Here is a 25,282-nt window from a genome sequence, read left to right as displayed (position 1 = left end):
CCAGGGGTGGAAGCACTCGCCTTGAATTCCAACACTTTGGAGGCACAGGTAAGTGGATTGCTGTGAGTTCTAGGCTACCCTGAGACTACATAGTGAATTCCAGGTCAGCCTGGGCTCTTAGATTAAGACCCTTCCTCGAAAAAACAAAACAAAACAAAACAAAATAATAAAATATATACATATAAATAAATAAACTGTGGGCTGGAGAGATGGCTTAGTTAAGTTGCTTGCCTGCAAAGCCAAAAGACACAGGTTCGATTCCCCAGGACCCATGTAAACCAGATACACAAGGGGGCACATGTGTCTGGAGTTTGTTTGCAGTGGCTGGAGGCCCTGGCATGCTCATTCTCTCTCTCTCTCTCTGTGGGTCTCAATTAAATAAATAAACTAAAAATGTTAAAAAGGGGGGGGGTGCTGGAGAGATGGCTTAGTGGTTAAGCACTTGCCTGTGAAGCCTAAGGACCCCAGTTCAAGGCTCAATTCCCCAGAACCCGTGTTAGCCAGATGCACAAGGGGGCACACACATCTGGAGTTTGTCTGCAGTGGCTAGAGGCCCTGGTGTGCCCGTTCTCTCTCTGTTGCTCTCAAATAAATAATTAAAAATAAAAATCAATTTAACAAAAAAACTAAATTGTGAATAAAAATACAAAGACAGTTACAAAGCATATTTACTGTAGCCAATGTAAGAACTGGTCTTGGGCACAAAGGAGGACAAACCAATGTTTAGGACAATGTAAAAATATTTTGAGCTCCTTATCTTTTAGATATATTAAAATAGTTACAGATGAAAAGACATGATGTGTCAGATTTGCATCAAAGCAATCTAGCTTCATGTACATATATATATGTATGCGTGTATACACACACATACATGCCATATTAAAAAATCATGTTGATAAATTACTGAAGCTGATTAAATGGAAGTTCACATAGGTGTATTTTTCTTTTTATTTATTTTTTTATTGTTGTTGCTTTGGTTTTTCGAGGTAGGATCTCACTCTAGCCCAGGATGACCTGGAATTCACTATTATGTAGTCTCAGGGTGGCCTTGAACTCATGGTGATCCTCCTACCTCTGCATCCCGAGTGCTGGGATTAAATGTGTGTGCCACCACACATGGCTCTTTTTACCTTAAATTTTTTTTTTAATTTTTATTTATTTATTTGTTTCGAGAGAGAGAAAGGTAGAGACAGAATGACATACCATGGCCTCTTGCTGCTGCAAATGAACTTCAGATGCATGCACCACTTTGAGCATCTGGCTTTATGTGGATACTGGGGAAACAAACTTGGATCCTTTGGCTTCCCAGGCAAATGCCTTAACTGCTGAGCCATCTCTCCAGCTCCTTTTCTGAGTCAGGTCTCCTACTTCATTAAGCTCAGAATTGCTGTTACTTTGGTTTGGGTCTCCCTTCCTCCCCTCCATCCCTCTTTCTTTCTTTGTATTGGTCATGTATGAGTCACTGCTTGTTCTTTGTCGGACGTAGGGTCTTCCTGTAGCCCAAGCTGACCTGGGACTTACTTGTTGCACCAGGCTGGCTTCGAACTCATGGTGATCCTCCTCCTACTGCCCCTGAGTGCTGGGGTTAAAGGCTTATTAGGCCTGGTGTATGATACTGGTTTTTTTTTAAGATTTATTTTTTTAGCAACAAATTCACTTTATATTTTGATAACCCACCCTATGTTCCTTAAGTTAATTTTGGATTTTTACATTACTAAGCATTGAAATGTTGTAGGTAAATGTCATATTTTTAAAAAATTACTTATTTCAGAGAAAGAGGCAGATAGCGAGAGAGAGAATGGGTGCACCGGAGCCTCTAGCCACTGCACACAACCCCAGATGCATGTGCTACCTTGTGCATCTGGTTTATAGAGGTTCTGGGGATCTGAACATGGGTCCTTTGGGATTTCAGGCAACAGCATCAACTGCTAAGTTATTTCTCCAGCCCAATAAAAATATTTTTGCCAGGCATGGTGACACACACCTTTAATCCCAGCATTCATTCAGGCTGAGTGAGATAGGAGGATCACCATGAGTTCAAGACCAGCCTGTAGTAAATTCCAGATCAGCCTGGGCTAGAGCAAGACCCTACCTTCAAACACCAAACACCAAAAAAAAAAAAAAAAAAGAATAAATAAATAAAATAGTTAATTTTGTTTTTTTTCAAGGGAGAGTGTCACTCTAGCTCAGGCTGACCTGGAATTCACTATGTAGTCTCAAGGAGGCCTTGAACTCACAGTGATCTTCCCATCTCTGCTTCCCAAGTGCTGGTAGATTAAAAAAAAAAAAAAAGTAATAATCCTTGGGTTCAAACGAATGGTAATCCTTCTGCTTTAGCACCCAAATACTTGGACTGTAGGCATGTGCCACCACACCCAGTTTATACACTATTTCTTCCACTACAGTGTTTCAAAACAGATTTTTCCTAAAAATGAGAAACGACCACCAGGTTCCACAAATGAAGGTGAGTGGCTGCGTGGCTCGTCCTGCGAGAGACAGAAGACCAACCTCAACAGCCCCCTGGGTGGGGAGAAGGCGTAAGCGCGGACTTGTGGGTAGGCGCTCCGGAGCATGATGGCTAACAGGGCCGCAGCTCCAGCACCCAGGCTGTGCCCTACGAGGACGAGCCGGTACTCCTGAGGGGCAGAGAACAGTGTTAAGGATCCAAACAGCAAACAGAATGGCAGGAACAGAATATATAAAATAAGCAGTCTCACAGGTACGATGCTGAATGCTTGGCTCAGAATCCCATCGTTGATGAGTCTTCGGTAAATATATCTGGCAGCCTGAGAGATACCCTGAAAACAGACAGGGTGGAGTCAGCCTGACTGGGAAGCAGGCACACACGACTATGTGGAGGGAATGGATGGCACAAGGAGCAGCCTTCCACAGAGACGTGCCTGTGCAGCTTCTGAGGCCACACAGTACCCACCAACAGATCTAACACAGCTTTCTTCAGAGAGGTGATTTGTAAGTGACCGATTTTTTTGTTGTTTTGGTTTGGTTTTTCAAGGCAATCCTCCTACCTGGGTCTTCCAAGTGCTAGAACTTAAGGCTAGAGCCACCAAGCCTGACTGGCTAATTTACTTATTTTATTTTATTAGTTTTCCCAGGTAGGGTCTCACTCTAGCTCAGGCTTATCTGGAATTCACTGTGTAGTCTCAGGGTGGCCGCGAACTTATGGTGATCCTCCTTCCTCTGCCTCTGAGAGAGTGCAGGGATTAAAGGCATGTGCTACCATGCCTGGCTTATTATTTTTTTTTTAATATTTTTTTACTTGAGTGAGAAAGAGAAACAGGTGGGGGTGGGTGTTGAGAATGGGCAAGCCAGGGCCTCTAGCCACTGCAAACAAACTCGAGATGTATGCGCCCCTTGTGCAACTAACTGGCTTACATGGGTCTTAGAGAGTCAAACCAGGATCTTTTTGCTTTGCAGGCCAACATCTTAACTGCTAAGCCATCTCTCCAGCCCTTAATTTCTTTTTGTTTTTATTTTTATTTATTATTTATTTGACAGAGACAAAAAGAAAAGGAAGCAGAGAGAGAGAGGGAGGGAGAGAGAGAATGGGTTCGCCAAGGCTTCCAGCTATTGTAAATGAACTCCAGATGTGTGCTCCCCCTTGTGCATCTCAGTCCTTCATTTTAAAAAAAAAAATTTATTTCTTTGAGAGAGAGAAAGAGCCAGAGAAATAGAGACAGGGAATGAGAATAGGCATGCCAGGGCTTCCAGCCACTGCAAACGAACTCTAGAAGCATGCTCCACCTTATGCATCTGGCTTACATGGGTCCTGGGGAATCGATCCTGGGTCCTTTGGCTTTGCAAGCAAGCACTTAACTGCTAAAGCCATCTCTAGCCTACTGATATTTTTTTAATGGTATTGGGAATTAAATCTTTATGCATGCCAGGCAAGCACTCTAAAACTGAGCCACATCCCCAACCCTTTTAGAATTATTTTGAAACATGGTCTCACTGAGTTGCCCAGGCTGGACTTGAACTTGCTTTGTAGCCCCAGCAAGCCTTGTAGGTTTGACTCTTGAGCCTTAGCCTCCTGAGGGAGACTGCAGGCATATACCAGCAAGCCTGCGGCCACATCCCCAGCAGTGGGGTTAGTGGTGCACACCACCATGCCCAGCATTTATATGGGTACCAGGGACCAAACGCAGGTGGTCTTCATGCTTGTGGGAAAGTATCTCACCCACTGAGTTATCACGCTAGCCATGAAAAGAGGCTTTTTCTTTAATTTTTAAAATGTATTTTTATATATTTGAGAGAGAGAAAGGGAGGGAGAGAATGGGCGTGCCAGGGCCTCTAGCCACATAAACGAACTCTAGATGCATGCGCCCCCTTGTGCATTTGGCTTACGTGGGTCCCGGGGAATCAAACCTGGGTTCTTGGGCTTTGCAGGCAAACGTCTTAACTGCTAAACCATCTCTCTAGCCTGTTTTGGTCTTTTGAGGTAGTGTCTCACTCTAGCCCTGGCTGATCTGGAATTTACTATGTAGACTCAGGGTGGCCTTGAACTCACAGTGATCCTCCTGCCTCTGCCTCCTGAGTGCTGGGATTGAAGGTGGGTGCCACCACGCCCAGCAGGACAGGTTTTGATGGAAGCAGCTCTGGCAGGCCCTATGGTGGTGGCTATGGAAGCCAAGGTTATAAATGTAGCAGAAAAGGTTATAAATGTAGCATAAGAGGGCCCCATTTCACAGCAACAGGGGTGGAGAGGTGTGGTCAGGCAAGCTTGGGCTAGCAGGCTTTACAAGCAAGTTCACTGTTGGGCATGGTGGCGCACCCCTTTAATCCCAGCACTCAGGAAGCTGAGGTCGGCGGTCACCATGACTTTGAGGCCAGCCTGGGTCTACAGAGTGAGTTCCAGGTCAGCCTGGGCTAGAGTGAGACCTCTGCTTTGAAAACAAACATACAAGCAAGTGCCTTTACGTGCTGAGCCACCTCTCCAGCTGCTGTGGTGGGCTTATTTAACCCTAGTACACTGGTGCTCACTGCACGATGAAAGGCTGAGACAGGAGAGTTCCAGGGAGCTCGTGGTGAGCGCAGCAAAGAGCAGTGCAATCGAGCCAGGAACTCTGCCTCCAATGAGGCAGACAGGTAAAGAGCGACCACAAAGCTGTCCTCCAACCTCTGCGTGTGTGCCATGGCATGTGTGCCTGCGCATACACACACACACACACACACACAGTAAAAATAAAACAAAAGAAAAGGGTGAGGGCTGCCGCATGAGGAGGTGCGTGAAGAAGTCTCAGACACCACATGGGGCTGTGGCATCAGCGTGGTGGGCGCTCAATGTCAAATGCACATCACTTATGACCCAGCAACTCCATTTCTAAGTGCGCACCCCAGGACCTGAGAGGAGCAGCGGATACAGCTGTGTGCCCACATTCACAAGGGCACTAATCACAACAGAGAAGGGGGCATGCTCAGCTGTCCATCAGTGATGGATGGATATGCTGTGTGTGGCACACCCATAAGAGGCAGAACGTTCAGCTGTAAGAAGCACTGTGATTTTGACATAAGCTACAACACAGGCAAAGCTTGAAAACATGATACTGCGATAAGCCCATCATAAAAGGGCAACCACTAAATAATTCCATTTATATAAAATTTATATATAATTTAGAGACAAAGCCAGGTGTGGTGGCGCACGCCTTTAATCCCAGCACTCAGGAAGAGGCAGAGGTAGGAGGATTGCCATGAGTTCAAGGCCACCCAGAGACTACACAGTGAATTCCAGGTCAGCCTGAGCCAGAGTGAAACCCTACCTTGGGAAAATAAAAAATAAAAAAATCACGGAGACGTAAAGTACCCAGAGGTTGCTAGTGGCCAGGGATGGGGCAGTTAATGTGAACAGACGCAGAGACTGCATATGGGACGATAAAAAGGAAAGCAGGGTATAGGTGGCAGTGAATGAGTACATGCAGAACTGTGCCAACATTTAATGGCAGAACAAATAGAACGGTAACTTTTATGCATATCTATATATAGTTTGTTGTATTTATTTATTTATTTGATAAAGAAGAAAGGAGACAGGAAGAGGCAGAGAGAGAGAAAAGAGAGGGAGGGAGGGAGGGAGGGAAGGATGGAGAGAAAGAAAGAGAGAGAGGGAGGGAGGGAGAGAGAATGGGTGCTCCAGGGCCTCTAGCCATTGCAAATGAACTCCAGATGCAGGCACCACCTTGTGCATCTGGCTTACTTGGATACTGGGGAATTGAACCTGGGTCGTTAGGCTTTGCAGGCAAGCAACTCAACTGATAAGCCATCTCTCTGGCCCTGTTGTACTTCTTAAAAAATATTTTATTTATTTATTTGCAAGGAGCCGGGGGGGGGGGGAATGGGCGCACGAGGGCCTCTAGCTGCAGCAGCAAACTTCAGATGCATGTATCACTTTGTGCATCTGGCTTTTTTTATATGGGTACTGGAGAATCAAACCCACATGGTTAGGCTTTGCAGGCGAGTGCCTTAACCACTGAGCCACTTCTCCAGCCCTGTATTTTTAAAAAATATTGTATTTTTATTTATTTTACAGAGCAGGAGTGAGTGAGTGAGGGAGTGAGGGAGGGAGGGAGGGAGGGAGGGAGAGAGAGAATGAATGCGCCAGGGCCTCCAGCCATTGCAAACCAACTCTAGACATGTGTGACCTCTTGTGCATCTGCCTAACATGGGTCCTGGGGAATCGAACCTGGGTCCTTTGGCTTTGCAGGCAAACGCTTTAACTGCTAAGCCATCTCTCCAGACCGAGCCCTGTATTTTTAACATTTTTATTTATTTGCCAGTATAGAGAAAGTATGTATGCATGGGTATGTGAGGGCCTCTTGCAGTTACAAGTAAATTCCAGATCCATGCACAACTTTGTGCATCTGGCTTTATAAGGGTATTGGAGAACTGAGCCCATACAGGGAGGCTTTGCAACTGAGGCTAACCACTGAGCATTCTCCCTAGCCCCTTTATCGTATTGTTTAAAAAATATTTTATTGGACCAGGCATGGTGGCACACACCTTTAATCCCAGCACTAGGGAGGCAGAGGTAGGAGGATCACCATGAGTTTGAGGCCAGCCTGAGGCTACATAGTGAATTCCAGGTCAGGCTGAGCTAGAGACCATACCTCAAAAAAAAAAAAAAAAAATACACACACACACACACACACACACGCACGCACACGCATACATACATACAAACATACATACATATTAATGGGCTGAAGGGATGGTTTAATGGTTAAAGCATTTGCCTGCAAAGCCAAAGGACCCAGGTTTGATTCTCCAGGACCCCCATTAGCCAGATGCACAAGGGGGCGCATATCACTGGAGTTCGTTTGCAATGGCTGGATGTCGTGGTGCACCCATTCTCTCTCTCTCTCCCTCTTTCTCTGTCAAATTAATAAATAAAATATTTAAAAATATATTTTATCTATTTACTTATTTGAGAGAGAGAGAGAGAGGAAGAGGCAGATAAATAGAAAGACAGAATGGGTGTGCCAGGGACTCTGGCCACTGCAAACAAACTCCAGATGCTTGTGCATCTGGCTTATGTGGATCCTGGGGAATCGAACCAGGGTCATTAGGCTTTGCAGGCAAATGCCTTAACCACTCAGCCATTTCTCCAGCCCTATTTTTTTTTTTAAACTTTCTGTGTGTGTGTGTGTGTGTGTGTGTGTGTGTGTGTATGGGGGCATGTATGGAGGTCAGAGGACAAGCTTGGGATGTTGGTCCTTGCCTTCTAGCTTGAGACAGGGTCTCTCTTGCTGTCTCCTGCAAATGCTGGACTAGCTGACCCACAAGCTCAGGGTTCTCCATCAGGACTATAGACACTTGGTACTTGTGACTGGCATTACGTGGGTTCTGAGCTCTAGACATCAGTCTTGCATAGTAAGCATTTTTAATCACTGAGCCAGCAAGTGCTTTTACCTCTGAGCCATTGCCCCAGTCCTATTGTGGGTGTTTTGTTTTGTTGTCCCATTTTCTTTTTTTGGTCCTTTTCAAGTAAGGTCTCACTCCAGCCTAGGCTGATCTGGAACTCACTCTATAATCCTTACGTCAGGATTAAAGGTAAACCCACCACGCCTGGCTTCCTATTGTTTTTGAGAGTCTTCCTATGTAGCTCAGGCTGGCCTGGAACTGGCTGAATAGCTAATGCTGGTCTCAAATTTATGATCCTGTCTCAGCCTCCCCACTGCTGAGATTACAGTTTTGTGCTCCACATTATACACATTGTTGCATGATTTGATACAATTTGTTTTGTTTTTATGAGGCAGGGTCTTGCTCTAGCTCAGGCTGACCTGGAATTCACTATATAGTCTCAGGGTGGACTCTCAGTGATCCTCCTACCTCTGCCTCTGCTGGGATTAAAAGCGTGTACCACCATGCCTGGCTTTGATTTAAAACATTTTTACCACCTCTCTCCTGTTCTGGGTGAGGCTTCTCCTCCCTCAGGAGGAGCTCTTTCCACCCCTACGGTGCAGGATGAGTGAAAGTGAGAACTTAGGGGATCCCACAGGTGGTGTCCCCTGAGGTGGGATCTATCTCTACTGCTGTGTGCTATTCTCCATGTGAACAATGTTCTTTAGGGAGGATAAGTCATGCTGCCTCCAAATACCCACCCAGGCTCCAGCTAGATTAGCCCATGTCTATGCAGAGGCCTGCCTGTGCCCCACCGCACAGGATGGATGGGGTGAGGGTCAGCAGAGGACGGGAGACCCGCTGAGAGCACAAGGACACACTATGTTGTCACGGGCTCACGTCAACAGGAGACAGCCATGCGGTACCTTGTGGGCCACACAGTCCTCCATGTCGGTGTCCAGCTCCAGGCTCTCACTCTCTGCAGACAGGTCGGTCAGGATGTCCTGGGGAGAAGGCACAGATAGTGTCAGCCTGTGGCTCGGCAGGCTGGGCCAAGGACCTAAGGCCGAGGGCCTCCTCTCCAGGAAGCGTGGAGGGATGGTGGTCAGTGCAGGTCCTTGGATAGACAGGTGAGAAAGACAGACACCCGATCTCAGCCAAGGAGTCCTGGCAAGGCAGGAAGCTGCTGTGTAAGGTGGTCCACGGACAATCACAGCCCAGAGCTTGTGGCAAGGTGTTTGTTTTTTTAAATTTTTATTTGAGAGCAAGTGTCTGAGAGACAGAGAGAGAGAGAATTGGTGTGCCAGGGTCTCAAGCCAGCACAATGAAACTCCAGACGCCTGCGCCACCTAGTGGGCATGTGTGACCTTGCACTTGCCTCACTGTGCATCTGGCTTGTATGGGATCTGGAGAGTTGAATGTGGGTCCTTAGGCTTTGCAGGTAAGCACCTTAACCGCCAAGCCATCTCTCCAACCCATATGGCAAAGTTTCAAACAAACCCACAGTCAATGGCTCACCAAACAACAACAGGCTAAGAGGCCAGTAAGACAAGTAAGGGACCCACAGGAGGGTGCTGGGCACAGCTACAAGAAGGCAGAGGCAGTGGTCACTTGGGTACCAATGCCTCCCCGAGCTCCAGACCTACACTGTTTCATTTTTGTTTTTAGACAGGGTCTTACTCTGTAGCCAGGCTTGCTTCAAACTCCTCCTGCCTCTGCCTCATGAATGCTATGATTAAGGCATGTGCCATCATGGACAGCATATCCCTATTTAAAAAGCCCACAGATATGATGGAGAATGGAATTTCAAAGGGGAAAGTGTAGGGAGGGAGGGAGGGAATTACCATGGGATATTTTTTTATAATCATGGAAAATGCTAATAAAAATTAAAAAAAAAACAGCCCACAGATGATTCACTGAAAACACGGAACAGTGTGCTGTGCAGAGGGTGAGCAGGCCACAGAGCACCCAGGAAGCCAGTGGGAAATAAGGCTTGTGGTAAGCTGTGGGGGGCACTGGAGGATTCGGAGAATGATGTAAGTACTGAACGCTGTGCATCAAAGACAAACCACAGCAGGGCACAGGGGGGCACAACTGTAATCCCAGGGCTGGGCTGAGGCAGAACTGAGACTTCAGGGTCAGCCTGGGCTACACAGTGAGTCTCTCAAGGACAGACTGGGATGATGACAAACTAGACAGGGATAGATGGCAGGAAATCTTTCCCCTCCTGCAGGGAAAGGACTGGGCAGAACGCTGGTCATGGCACTGGGGCAAAGGAGACAAGTGACATCCAAACAGCCCAGGGCTGTGGTGTCTTAGGTGATGGGCTATGCAATGAGGGACAATGGCAGTGTTTTGGCAGTACTAGAGATTGAAGTCAGGGCCTTGCATGAGCTGGGCAGAGGCTCTTACTGCTAAGCCATGGCCCCAGCCCCCCCAACCCCCCTTTGGCCGATTCTAGGCAGGAGCTCATACTGCTGAGCCACATCCCCAGTTCTCCACTGGCAGAGCCTTTTACTGAATTTTCAATTATGAGATATGGTCTAACAAAGTTGTGTAGGCTGGCCTTGAATTTGCCATTCTCCTGCTTCATTCAGCCTCCAAAGTAGCAGGGATTTTAGGCCTCTGCTCTCTTCAAAGAATACTTGAGAGAACTAGAATGAGGCTCCCTGAGGAAGAACAGACCTGGCCTGGAACCCAGGTGGCCCTTGAGAATGCAGATACCGGATCCTGGAACAGGACTGCCCAGAGGCAATTAGAGACAATCAGAATTGGCTGAGGGCACCAACTCTGGAGTCTTACCACATTTTCTTGGTCAGCAAAGAATGAGGAAGTGAGAGTGAAGGGTGGCGGAGGAGAAACCAAAACGCAGAGGCAAAAAGAGGGACGGCAGCTGAAGAGGGAGTGGAGGAGGGAGGAGAGAAGTCAATGGGCTGCAGCTAGAGGAGAGCTCACTGAACTCAGAGAAGCCAGCGGCAGAGGTACTGGCAGGAACTTAGTATTCAGTACGTGGGACAGTTTCACTAGGTAGCCTAGGCTGACCTCAAATTTATGACTGTCCTGCCTCAGTCTCTCAGGTGGTGGGATAATTGGTGGGCAGTACCATGCCAGCGTCTGACTTTTGACACAAGACTGACTTAACTTTCCCACCTGGCTCTAGGTGCAGGAATTCAGGAACAGACATCTGGGAGTGGGAACCTCAGCTGGGCATATCCAAAGAAGGTTGGCAGAAGGTGAGGCAAACAGGTCTCCCTCTTGGGCCCCTTCTAGACCTGCTGGCACCCCTGCTGCCAATGGCTCATGGCTCAGCGGAAAGAACCTCACCCATGTTTGCAAAGGGACTGTTTCACAACCCCCAACTCCCTTCCGCAGTTTCTGGCCTCGGTGCTTCCCCTGTTGCCTAACAATGCTTCCTTTTGTTCCTAAGGGGGCATTTTTCTGCCATGGCTCGCTGATCCACACTCCTATGCCCACCCAGATTCCAGGTGTGATCCGTGATTACCTGGAGAGACATGGTCCCTCTCACAGCAACCACAACAGCCTCCTTCCTGTGATCCAGAGCCACTAAGAAGGGCAGCTCGTATACCTGAAAGACAGAGAAGGATGAGGCTAATACAGAAACACGCAGAGTGTCCCTAAGGACACAGCAGTAGGGTACACCAAAGAAACCTGGGTTCCTGTGACCCATCAGGGAGGAGCCCACCCACCAGCCATGGAAATGCTTGGATACTCTGTATGAAAGAAAATCTGCTATTTGGCATGTTTTTTTTTTTTTTTTTTTTTTTTTTTTGAGGCAGGGTCTCATGCAGGCCAGGTTGGCCTTGAAATCCTGATCCTCCTCCCTTCACCTCCCAAGGGCTTGGATTACAGTGTGTGCTACCATACCAGGTGAAACTGTCTTCCTTCTTCGCCTACATGACCTTGCCCAGTCAGATCTACTATACTGTTCAACAGTGAGTGGTAGCACATGCATGTTCCTAACACTTGGGAAACTGAGGCAAGAGGATCATGAGTTTGAGACCAGCCTGGAGTACACGGCAAGACCTTTTATCAAAACAAACAGGCCGGGGGGAGACTTCTGGTTAAGATGGCGGCGTAGGTACCACGCCAAAGCAGCCTAGGGGGGGGAAAGACCAAAAAAACTCAGCAAAATACACACTTTTACTAAAAAGTGAGGTGTATAGGAAATTGAAGCGGCAGCGGAAAAGTAGAAGAGTTCCAGAGCATCCAGAGCCTGCACAGGCGGGAAAAGTGGCTCCGGCAGCTCGGCTAACCGCCGCGGCCGCGGTGCAGCAGAAAGCCGCCAGACTCGGCTCGAGCCGCAGGAAAAGCCAGGTGCGGGCGCTTCCCCTCACACTGCGCTCTCCGCAACTCGGGAAACGTGAGGGGAGAGTGGCAGACCGCGAGGTAGAAGAACGCTTGGAGCAGCGAGACAACCAGAGCAGCTGCGGCTCCCTCCCCTCCCCCACTGCCTGAGCCCAGCTCCGGGGAACAGAGCAGCAGCCCGGGACCCGGCCATGCCAACTTGGGCTGACAGCGGGACCCAAGCAGGAGCAGAGTTCGGGAGCAACATCAGCAGCTCCAGCACCGGTAACAGCGGCCCCAGCAGCAGCAGACCCAGGAGTGGCAGCAGCGGCAGACTCGGCAGCAGCAGCTTCAGCAGCAGTGGTGGCTCCAGCAGTGGCAGCTACAGCAGCAGCAGAGGCAGCAGCAGCGGCTCAGTTTGCCCCGTAGGAAAAGCCAGTGCCCAGCTCCAGAAATCAGAACAGCAGCCCGACGACCCAGGCAGCAACTTGACTGAGACCAAAATCACCCAAGGTAACAGGGATTGCACCAGGGAAGGGTCTCACTTGGTTACAAGCTGACTTGGATCCCTCAACAGACCAGAAATCTTAACCTCTTTGTTGATAGAGGATCTGGTCGTTATAATAACTACTCTTGCATACATACTCGGGGCTGTTTTTGATTGAATGTGTACAGTGTTTTAGTTAAATTTTAGAATCTACCTGTATTTTATTCCACTCAGCCTGCTTGAATACTCCTATAGCAGGGAAACTCAACCCCTAAGAACATCTTTGTAGATACTCTGAGAGTCTTAAGAGCCACACCTAACACCTTAAGGTCCTACCCTGAAAATATATAACATCAAATCAATTGATACAGCTAAGAATACACAGCTAGCTAGAAAATCCAAGCATTAATTTAATCCAAGATGCAAAAATATATACATTATAACACAAGAAACACTAAAAAGCAAGACGACATAAATCCACCTAAAAGTATTAATGCATCAGAAATGTCCTCCAGTGAGAAAGAGTTAGAGGAAATGCCTGAGAAAGAGTTCAAAAGAATAATTATAAATATGTTCAAAGAGGTCAAAGAACACATGAAAACAATCAAAGAAGAAATCAAAGAGGAAATGAAAGGAATCAAAGAAGAGGCAGGACACCAATTTAATGAAATAAAGAAGGCAATACAAGACATAAATAGGGAAATAGAAATAATAAAGAAAAACCAGTCAGAATTACTAGCAATGAAGAACACAGTTAATGAAATAAAAAACTCTGTAGAAAATCTCACCAGTAGGATGGATGAGGGAGAGGACAGAATATCTAAGCTAGAAGACCAGGTGGCAGACCTAATGCAGTCCAACAAAGAGAAAGACAAACTTATAGAAAAGTATGAGTGGGAATTTCAAGATATTCGGGACACTATGAAAAGATCCAATATAAGAATTCAGGGCATAGTAGAAGGAGAAGAACTCCACTCCAGAGGCATAGTAGGCGTCTTCAACAAAATCATAGAGGAAAATTTCCCCCAAATTGGGAAAGAGGTGCCAATGCAGATACAGGAAGCCTTTAGAACCCCAGCCAGACAAAACCCAGAAAGAACCTCTCCTCGCCATATTATAATCGAACTTCCAAACACACACACCAAAGAAAAAATATTGAAAGCAGTTAGAGAGAAAAATCAAGTTACTTACAAAAGCAAGCCCATCAGGATTACAGCAGATTATTCAACACAAACTTTTAAAGCCAGAAGGGCTTGGAGTGATATATTCCAAGTTCTGAAAGATAACAACTGTCAACCAAGGTTACTTTATCCTGCAAAGTTATCCATTCAAATAGATGGAGAAATAAAGACATTCCATGACAAAAGCAGGTTAAAGGAGTATTTGAAGACAAAACCAGCTCTACAGAAAATACTTGATAGAATCCTCCAGGCTGAACAAAAGGAAAAGCACACATATAAGGAACCTAGAAAAAACAAGCTATACTCAAATACCAGTTAACAGAAGAGAGCACAGGTAGAACGAGTAACACACACACACACACACACACACACACAAATGGCAAACATAAATACACACCTTTCAATAATATCTCTTAATATCAACGGTCTCAATGCCCCAACGAAAAGACATAGATTTGCAGACTGGGTTAAAAAGCAGGATCCTACAATTTGTTGTCTCCAAGAAACTCACCTTTCTACAAAGGATAGACATTATCTTAGGGTGAAAGGTTGGAAGACGGTGTTTCAAGCAAATGGGCCTAGAAAACAAGCAGGGGTTGCTATCCTAATATCAGACAGGGTAGACTTTAGTCCGACGTTAGTCAAGAAAGATAAGGAAGGTCACTTTATATTGATTAAGGGCACACTCCAACAGGAGGACATTACAATCCTAAACATATATGCACCTAACATGGGGGCTCCCAAATTCGTCAAACAAACACTATTAGAACTAAGGTCACAGATAATACCAAACACAGTGGTGGTGGGTGACTTTAACACCCCACTCTCATCAATTGACAGGTCATCCAGGGAAAGAATAAACATAGAGGCATCTGGACTAAATGAGGTCATAGAAGGAATGGACCTAACAGATATATACAGGACATTTCATCCAAAGACTGCAGAATATACATTCTTTTCAGCAGCACATGGAACATTCTCTAAAATAGACCATATATTAAGACACAAAGCAAATCTTAACAAATTCAGGAAAATTGAAATAATTCCTTGCATTCTATCTGACCACAATGGAATTAAACTACAAATCAGTAGCAAGAAAGGCTATAGAGCATACACAAAATCATGGAAACTAAACAATACACTACTAAATGATGAGTGGGTCAATGAAGAAATCAAAAAGGAAATCAAAAAATTTATAGAGTCAAATGATAATGAGAACACAACATACCAAAATCTCTGGGACACAATGAAGGCAGTTCTAAGAGGTAAATTTATAGCCTTAAGTGCCTATATTAAGAAATTAGAAAGGTCGCAAGTAAACGACCTAATGCTTCGCCTTAAAGCCTTGGAAAAAGAAGAACAAGGCAAACCAAAAATCAGAAGACGGGAAGAAATAATAAAGATTAGGGCAGAAATTAATGAGATAGAAACAAAAAGAACAATCCAAAGAATTAATGAAACAAAGAGTTGGTTCTTTGAAAGGATAAACAAGATTGATAAACCCTTAGTAAATCTGACCAAAAGAAAGAGAGAAGAGACGCAAATTAATAAAATCAGAGATGAACAAGGTAACATCACAACAGATTCCAGAGAAATTCAAAAAATCATAGGGACATACTATAAAAGCATATACTCCACAAAGTATGAAAATCTGAAAGAAATGGATGATTTCCTTGATCTATATGACCTACCTAAATTAAATCAAAATGAGATTAATCACTTAAATAGACCTATAACAAACATGGAGATCTGAACAGTTATCAATAATCTCCCAACTAAAAAAAGCCCAGGCCCGGATGGATTCACTGCTGAATTTTACCAGACTTTTAAGGAAGAGCTAACACCATTGCTTCTTAAGCTTTTCCAGGAAATAGAAAAAGAAGGAATTCTACCAAACTCCTTTTATGAGGCCAAAACCAGGCAAAGATAGAACAAAAAAAGAAAATTACAGACCAATCTCCCTCATGAACATAGATGCAAAAATTCTCAACAAAATATTGGCAAACAGAATACAAGAGTATATCAAAAAGATCATTCACCCTGACCAAGTAGGCTTTATCCCAGAGATGCAGGGATGGTTCAACATACGCAAATCTATAAATGTAATACATTACATAAACAGGTTGAAGGACAAAAACCACATGATCATCTCATTAGACGCAGAGAAAGCATTTGACAAAATCCAACATCCCTTCATGATAAAAGTCCTACAGAGACTGGGAATAGAAGGAACATATCTCAATATAATAAAGGCTTTTTATGACAAGCCTACAGCCAACATATTACTAAGTGGGGAAAAACTGGAAGCTTTCCCACTAAAATCAGGAACAAGACAAGGGTGTCCACTGTCCCCACTTTTATTTAATATAGTTTTGGAAGTCTTAGCCATAGCAATAAGGCAAGAGACACACATAAAAGGGATACAAATTGGAAAGGAAGAGCTCAAGTTATCATTATTTGCAGATGACATGATTCTATACATAAAGGACCCTAAAGACTCTACTAGCAAGCTGTTAGAGCTGATCAACACCTACAGCAATGTAGCAGGATACAAAATAAATACACAGAAATCAGTAGCCTTCATATATGCTAACAACAAACACACAGAGGATGAAATCAGAGAATCACTCCCATTCACAATTGCATCAAAAAAAAAATAAAATACCTTGGAATAAACCTAACCAAGGAAGTAAAGAATCTCTACAATGAGAACTTTAAAACACTCAAGCGAGAAATTGCAGAAGACACTAGAAAGTGGAAAAACATCCCTTGTTCCTGGATTGGAAGAATCAATATTGTGAAAATGGCAATCTTACCTAAAGCAATCTACACATTTAATGCAATCCCTATCAAAATTCCAAAGGCTTTCTTCATGGAAATAGAAAAAACAATCCAAAAATTCATTTGGAATCACAAAAAACATCGAATATCTAAAATAATACTGAGCAACAAAAAGAGGCTGGTGGTATCACCATACCTGATTTTAACCTATACTACAGAGCCATAGTAACAAAAACAGCATGGTACTGGCACAAAAACAGACATGTAGATCAGTGGAACAGAATAGAGGACCCAGATGTAAGCCCAAGTAGCTATAGCCACCTGATATTCGATAAAAATGCCAAAAATACTCATTGGAGAAGAGACAGCCTCTTCAGCAAATGGTGTTTTGAAAACTGGATATATATCTGCAGAAGGATGAAAATAGATTCTTCTCTCTCGCCATGCACAAGAATTAAGTCCAAATGGATTAAAGACCTTAACATCAGACCGGAAACTTTGAAACTGCTAGAGGAAAAAGTAGGGGAAACCCTTCAACATATTGGTCTTGGCAAAGACATTCTGAATACAACCCCAATTGCTCAGGCAATAAAACCACAGATTAACCACTGGGACCTAATGAAATTACAAAGATTTTGCACCGCAAAGGACACAGTGAAAAAAGCAAAGAGGCAACCTACCGAATGGGAAAAAATCTTCGCCAGCTATATATCTGATAGAGGATTAATATCTAGGATATACAAAGAACTCAAAAAGTTAAATAATAAGGAATCAAACAAGCCAATCAAAAAATGGGCTATGGGGCTGGAGAGATGGCTTAGCAGTTAAGCGCTTGCCTGTGAAGCCTAAGGACCCCGGTTCGAGGCTCGGTTCTCCAGGTCCCACTTTAGCCAGATGCACAAGGGGGCGCACGCGTCTAGAATTCGTTTGCAGTGCTGGAAGCCCTGGCGCGCCCATTCTCTCTCTCTCCCTCTATCTGTCTTTCTCTCTGTGTCTGTCGCTCTCAAATAAATAAATAAAAAATGAACAATAAAAAAAAAATTAAAAAAAAAAAGGGCTATGGAGCTAAATAGAGAGTTCTCAAAGGAAGAAATACGAATGGCATATAAGCATCTAAAAAAATGTTCTACATCACTAGTCATCAGGGAAATGCAGATTAAAACTACATTGAGATTCCATCTCACTCCTGTCAGATTGGCCACCATCATGAAAACAAATGATCATAAATGTTGGCGGGGATGTGGAAAAAAAGGAACCCTTCTGCACTGCTGGTGGGAATGCAATCTGGTCCAGCCATTGTGGAAAACAGTGTGGAGGTTCCTAAAACAGCTAGAGATTGATCTACCATATGACCCAGCTATAGCACTCCTAGGCATATATCCAAAGGACTCATCTCATTTCCTTAGAAGTACGTGCTCAACCATGTTTATTGCTGCTCAATTTATAATAGCTGGGAAATGGAACCAGCCTAGATGTCCCTCAACAGATGAGTGGATAATGAAGATGTAGCACATTTATACAATGGAGTTCTACTCAGCGGTAATGAAAAATGAAGTTATGAAATTTGCAGAAAAATGGATGGACCTGGAAAGTATTATACTAAGTGAGGTAACCCAGGCCCAGAAAGCCAAGCGCCACATGTTCTCTCTCATATGTGGATCCTAGCTACAGATGACTGGGCTTCTGCGTGAGAATGAAAATACTTAGTAGCAGAGGCCAGTAAGTTAAAAAGGAGACATAAAGGGTAGAGAAAGGAAGGGAGGAGGATACTTAATATGTTGATATTGTATATATGTAATTACAATGATTGTAATGGGGAGGTAATATGATGGAGAATGGAATTTCAAATGGGAAAGTGCGGGGGTGGGGAGGGAGGGAATTACCATGGGATATATTTTATAATCATGGAAAATGTTAATAAAAATTTAAAAAAAAAAAACAAAAAAAATACAGGCCTAGGACTGGAGAGAGGGCTTAGCAGTCAAGCACTTGCCTGTGAAGCCTAAGGACCCCGGTTCGAGGCTCGATTCCCCAGGACCCACGTTAGCCAGATGCACAAGGGGGCGCACGCGTCTGGAGTTTGTTTGCAGTGGCTGGAGGCCCTGGCGCGCCCACTCTCTCTTTCTCTCTCTACCTGCCTCTTCTCTCTCTGTCTGTCACTTCCAAATAAATAAATAAATAAATATGAACAAAAATAAATAAATAAATAAATAGGCCTCCTTAGCTGGGGCCTGGCTCACAGATTATTCATGGGCACATGCAATTTCATGCTGACCAGCCACAGGCTGTCCCTGAAGGCCAGGTGCTGCTCACCAGACTGCCAGGGTGCACTGCCCTGTCACCTACTGGGGTCAGCCCAGGCTCGGCTCGGCTATGTCATGAGGTGACCAACATTCTCTTCTTTGTTTAAGTCCAAGCAGGGTTTTGGGTATTGTAAGCGTCATTTTTCTCTTGTTTTGGTTTTTCAAGGTAGGGTCTCACTTTTGCCCAGGCTGACCTGGAATTCACTATATAGTCTCAAGGATGGCCTCAAACTCATAGCGATCTTCCTACCTCTGCCTCCCGAGTGCTGGCATTAAAGGAGTGCGCCACCACACCTGGCTAAGACTTTTTTTTTTTTTTTAAATTATTTTTGTTTTTTGAGGCAAGCCTGACAAGACTGGCCTTTTTTTAATGTGAGACTGAGGCGGGGTGGGGTGGGATGGTGGAATTGGCATGTCAAGGCCTCCAGGAAATGCAATCAAACTCCAAATGCATGTGCCATTTTGTGCATGTGTGACTTTGCACACTTGTGTCACCTTGTGTGTCTGGCTTGCGTGGGACCTGGAGAGTCGAACATGGGTCCTTAGGCTTCATAGGCAACCATCCACCTCAACTGCTAAGCCATCTCTCTAGGCCTTATTTATTTATTTATTTTAGCCCTTATTTTTTTTTTTATGAGAGAGTAAGGTATAGAGAGAATTGGCACACCAGGGCCTCTAGCCAGTATAATGGAACTCCAGGCATGTGTGCCACCTTACATGGCTTCTAGGGAGTTAGACCTGGGTCCTTAGACTTCATAGGCAAGTGTCATCTCTCCAGGCCTTAAGACAATTGTGTGTGTAAATATAAATATATATATATAAATATAAAATACATATATATGTATATATATATTTTTTTTTTTGAGAAAAAGAAGCAAAAGACAGAGAGAGAATGGGCATGTCAGGGCCACCAGCCACTGCAAATGAACTCCAGATGCATGAGGCCCCTTGTGCATCTGGCTTTTGTGGGTCCTGGAGAATCAAATTGGGACCCTTTGACTTTGCAGGCAAATGCTTAACTACTAAGCTATCTCTCCAGGGCCCCTCAAGACTATTTTTGATGTAACTCAACACCCAGAGCAAAGGGGCTGGAGAGAGAGCTTAACAGTTAAGGCATTTGCCTTCAGAGCAAGGACTAAGGACCCCAAAAACCTGCTGTAGGTAACTGGTCTTTATTTAAAAGACAGTCTAGTCAGTAAAGCACCTGCCTTGCAAGAATGAAGACCTGATCTTGATCTCCGGTACCCACATAAAAAGCTGTGTATGATGGTAAGTGCCTGTAATCCCAGGGCTGAGGAGGAGAAAGGAGATTCCCTTGGACTCACTGGCCATCCAGCCTAATTGGTGAGCTTAAGACCAATGAGAATTCCAAAACAGGTACATGGACCACCAAAAAAAAAAAATGTTTTTGCCAGGTGTGGTGGTGCACGCCTTTAATCCCGGCACTCAGGAGGCAGAGGTAGGATAACCATGAGTTCGAGGCCATAGTGAATTCCAGGCCAGCCTGAGCTAGAGTGAGACCCTACCTCACAAAAACAATAACAACAAAATGTTTTGCCAGGCATGATGGTTCATGCCTTTAATCTCAGCACTCAGAAGGCAGAGGTAGGAGGATCACTATGAGTTCAAGGCTACCCTGAGACTACTTAGTGAATTCCAGGTCAGCCTGGGCTAGAGTGAGACCCTACCTTGAAAAACCACACAAACACACAAAAAGGGGTACATGGCATACTGAAGGAGGACACCTGACATTGTCCTTGGCTCTATACACATATGTGCCCACAAATGTATGAACACATTCGCACAATATAAATTAAAAAAAAACATTAAGTCAGTCATGGTGGTGTGCCTTTAATCTCAGCACAGGGAGACTGAGATAGGAGGATCACTGTGAGTTCAAGGCCAGCCTGAGCTAGAGTGTATCAAGTTTGGTCTGGAGTAGAGTGAGACCCTGCTTCAAAAAAAAAAAAAAAGAGAAAAAGAGAAACAGTATGACATTTCTAATGAAATTATGTTGCTCCATTTTATTTATTTTTTTTGAGACAGGGTCTCACTAGAAATTGATACCTAGACCAGGCTGTCCTTGAACTCAAGGCCATCCTCCTGCCTCTGCCTCCCGAGTGCTAGGGTCATAGTTGTACCCCATCATGTCTTGCCTTCTTGCTCCATGTTGTGTTTAACCTAGGCTTTTAGCATGGATTTAAGGCCTGTGTGGGCTTCAGGGTAGGAAATGGTTCACAAAAGTGTACATGAATTTTATGAAGAATAACTCATGCTGTGTGTGGTGGTGCATAGATCTGTAATCCCAGCTACTCAGGAGACAGAGGCAGAAGGTCACAAGTTCACACTACCTGCTTGGACCACTTAGTGAGACCCTGCCTCAAAATGAAAAGAAAGCAGAAAAGCTGGGAATGAAGCTCCACGCTAGAGGCTTTGCCTAGCGTGCACGAAGTCCTAGATTCCCTCTCCAGGCTTCCAAAGGCGTACCTCTTGTCAGAGTCTCCAAGGACTCTAGGACCCAGATTAGCTAAGCACCATTGTTTGAGGCCTACCTTGTCGTGAAAGCTGACATGGATAAAGTCCCTGTACTGCAGCCCTGTGGTTTTCAGGATGGAACCAAAATGGCAGCTGAGCTGGTCACCTCCAACCAAGTCGTACTCTGTTGTTGCGCTTCTGCAACTAAAAGGGAAAAAGAGGTGAATGTACCAACATGAGCTCCTTCACAACAAACAACAGTTCTCACTGTCCAGTTTCCCCAACAAATGGGAGGAGCAGAGCTGACAATTCCCAACACAGTCTGACTAGCACAGCAGGCTTTTCTTGAGGCCCTGGGATGGAGCCCAGAGCCTTGTACATGTTAGGCAAGTGCTTTATCTCTGGGCAACAGCCCTTGATTTCTGACATAGGGGCTTGCTATGTAGGCCAGGCTGGCTTCAAATTTGCAATCCTCTTGCCTCAGTCTCCCACGTGCTGGGATTATAGGCATATTCCACCCACTGTACGTGGCTAGAATGACTTTTAAAAAATAAACATTTCTTGACCGCAGCGTACTGTAATATCTCTATCACACCTTCCAAGGCTCAGGGTCTAATGCGGAAGAGGTGGCAGAAAGAATGTAAGAGCCAATGGAAGGGTAGAACTCCTTACAACGTGCTCCCTCCAGACACAAAATGGCCTCAATATCCATGACCTCACAGTGCCTGACACTACCTACACAAGAGCATCATAAGAGGAAGAAAAGATCATGACATCAAAATAAAAGAGAGACTGATTGAGATGGGGAGGGGTATGATGGAGAATGGAGTTTCAAAGGGGAAAGTAGGGGGAGGGAGGGTATTACCATGGGGTATTTTTTATAATCATGGAAGTTGTTAATAAAAATTTGGAAGAGAGCCAGGTGTGGTGGCACACGCCTTTAATCCCACCACTTGGGAGGCAGAGGTACGAGGATCACCATGAGTTCAAGGTCAGACTGACCTAGAGTGAGACCTTACCTCAAAAAAAAAAAAAAAAAAAGGCTGGGCAAGGTGGCTCACGTCTTTAATCCAGCACTCGGCGGGCTGAAGTAGGAGGATCACTATGAGTTCTAGGCACCCTAAGACTACATAGTAAATTCCAGGTCAGCCTGGACTAGAGTGAGACCCTACCTCAAAAAAACAAAAAAGAAAAAAAGAAAAGAAAAACTGGGCATGGTGGCACACACCTTTAATCCCTGCACTCGGGAGGCAGAGGTAGGAAAATCACTGTGGGGGTGAGGCCATCCTGAGACTACAGAGTGAATTATAGGTCAGCCTGGGCTAGAGTGAGAATCTATGTCAAAAAAATAAAAAGAATTGGGCATGGTGGTGCACACCTTCAATCCCAGCACTTGGAAGGCAGAGATAGAAGGATTTCAGTGAGTTTGAGGCCACCCTGAGATTACCAAGTGAATTCCAGGTCAGCCTCAGCTAAAGCAAGACCGTACCTTGAAAGATAAAATAATGAAAAAAAGGAGGGGCTAGAGAGATGGCTTAGCAGTCAAGGTGCTTGCCTGCAAAGCCTAAGGACCCTGATTCAATTCTCCAGTACCCAAGAAGCCAGATGCACAAAGTGGCACATGTGTCTGGAGTTCATCTGCAGTGACTGAGGCCCTGGTGCACCCATTCTCTATCTCTATTTGCATGTCTCTCTCAAATATATATGTTTTTTAAAGAGGGGCAGGTGACACTGTTTAGAGGTTAAAGTTGCTTCTTCACAACGTCTGTGGGGCAGGGTCCAACTCCCCTACCACCCACATAAAGCTGGATGGGCATTTGTCTACAATGGTGAGAAACCTGGTGTGTCCATACACACACACACACACACAATTTTTTAAAAAGAACAGAAAATATGAACTGAGAGACATCACAATTTTGCAACCATTCTGCTAATGACTGATTCACAAATGCAGATAACAAGCTGGGCCTGAATTCATGGGCCTGTAAAACCAGCTACTTTGGAGCCTGAGGCAGGAGGAATGCAAATTCAAGGCCATCCCAGCTGATTTGCAGGGCACCCCTCTCAAAAATAAGTAAAAGGGGCCAAGGATGTGGCTCAGTGGTGGAACACTTGCCTAGTGCATTGTGAGGCCCTGGGTTCCAGTTTAAATTTAATTATTGGGGCACTCTGAATACAAGATGCATATCAGTTAATAACCAATCATAGAGTTCCTGGTTTTTACAATGTACTTTTCCTTGTTCTGAGGGAATTCAAGCTGAACTGGAAATAAAGAGGCCTGGGATCTAGAAGGACCACGTGTGATGTGACGAGTCAGAACTGGTGGCTGTAGACAAAGCACTCGGGACTTTGTTTTGTCCTTACACGCTTCTGAAGTATTTCAAAATAGAAGGCTTCCCCCCCTCCCCAAGGCAAGCCCAACAGATTGTCTTTTTTTAAAAAAATGTGAGAAAGAGAGGGAGAGAGAGAATTGGTGCACCAGGGCCGCTAGCCACTGCAATCGAACTCCAGATGCGTGTGCCCCTGTGCGCAGGTGCGACGGTGTGACAGCTTGTGTCACCTTACGCGTCTGGCTTCCTATGTGGGCCCTACAGAGCAGAGCATGAGTTTTTAGGCTTCTTAGGCAGGTGCCTTAACTGCTAATGTCTCCAGCCCTGGAACATTTTTTAAAAAGAGAAATGTGGATACGGGAGGCCCACACTGTGCCAACCTACCAGTCGCCACCAATCTTGCACAGCCCTGTGAATGGGTTTCTGTAGATGTAGAGGGGCCACCCATAGGCAGCCGCTGCAAACTGCATGAAATGATGACAGTTTTCCAACTCTGCATCCAAATCAGCCTCCTGGAAGGAAAAAAAGAAAGCAAAACCCAAAAACTTTCTATGGGACGACAGATGCTGAGATCTTAGGCTGAACTCAACTCCTGATGTTTCCCGCTTTCCCTCACTGACTCTCAGACTCCTGTGGGGAAAGCCATTCCTCCAGTACTCTGGGAAAAGACTCCTCCAGAAATGGAGGGAGGGAGACAAGAGCCGAGGGCCCTGGTGAGACGGCCGGTGCACCCTCCCTGGGGGCCTTTGCAGCCTTCCACCTTGCAGCACGTGTGTGACGTCGGTGACTGGTTGCCTGAGCAGAGGAACAGGTACCAGTCTATGTGCAGTTCCTTCCTTCCTCCCACCCTGTCTTCCCTCCTTCTCCCTTCCTCTCTTTCTATTCTGTTCTGCTTCATATACACGGTGTAGAGCAAGCTGGCCTGGAACTCATGAACCTCCTGCCTCTGCCTCAAGTGCTGAGAGTGAGGTGGGTGCCCAGCAGGAACTGTTTCTGCTCCCCTACGGAAGAAAGAAAACACGTTGGGATGGGGAGGATGGATGGACTTGGGTCTCAACCTAAAAGGAAGTTTTCTGAATTATAGAATTCAGCAGTGAATTTCTTGCAATAAGAGGTTTGAAAGCAAGTTCAAAAAACTACCCAGATACGGGCTTCCACTTCCTGGAATCTGGGAGACAAAGTTCAAGTAGGATTCCAGCCCAGTGGCCACTTGTGTTTCCCCTTCTGTTTCTCCCTTCCTCATCCTTTCAATGTGTGTGTGCGCGTGCACGTGCCACGGCATGTGTGTGGAGGCTACAGGACAACTTTAAGGTGTCTGTGCTCCACTTTCTTTGAGACAGGGTCTCTTGCTCTTGCAAACAAAGGGTCAGATTGCAAACAAACAGCAGACTAGCCGGCCAGCAAGCTTCAGATTCTCTTCTTTGCCTCCCATTGTTGTAGCACATAGGGATCACAAGACGCATGGGGCACTTTGCTTATGCGGGTGCTGGAGAACTGAAACAAGCTTTGCAAGGCAGGGAGTGCCTTTAAACTGAGCCATCTCCCAGTCCTTTTTTTTTTTTTTTTAAATTA

General features: G+C 45.2%; 1 protein-coding gene across 4 annotated transcripts in view; it reads right to left on the bottom strand.

Moving 5' to 3' along the window:
* Daglb (diacylglycerol lipase beta) overlaps nucleotides 1-25,282 on the bottom strand; it is a 44,941-nt gene that overhangs the window by 6,187 nt on the left and 13,472 nt on the right. For 3 of the 4 annotated variants that reach the window (XM_004666249.3, XM_045144362.1, XM_045144363.1), the window contains 6 exons: nucleotides 24,095-24,222; nucleotides 21,458-21,584; nucleotides 11,351-11,434; nucleotides 8,775-8,852; nucleotides 2,718-2,798; nucleotides 2,509-2,636 (listed from right to left, as the gene is read on the bottom strand). In XM_004666249.3, coding sequence (XP_004666306.1) covers nucleotides 2,509-2,636; nucleotides 2,718-2,798; nucleotides 8,775-8,852; nucleotides 11,351-11,434; nucleotides 21,458-21,584; nucleotides 24,095-24,222 — 626 coding nt within the window. The remainder of the gene's footprint in view (nucleotides 1-2,508; nucleotides 2,637-2,717; nucleotides 2,799-8,774; nucleotides 8,853-11,350; nucleotides 11,435-21,457; nucleotides 21,585-24,094; nucleotides 24,223-25,282) is intronic. The other variant, XM_045144364.1, reaches the window with a different exon arrangement.

This window comes from Jaculus jaculus, chromosome 2 (assembly GCF_020740685.1).
Source record: "Jaculus jaculus isolate mJacJac1 chromosome 2, mJacJac1.mat.Y.cur, whole genome shotgun sequence".
NCBI classification, from domain to species: Eukaryota; Metazoa; Chordata; class Mammalia; order Rodentia; family Dipodidae; genus Jaculus; species Jaculus jaculus.
Note: the sequence above shows the minus strand (reverse complement) of the source record. Positions and strands in the feature narration are given on the sequence as shown.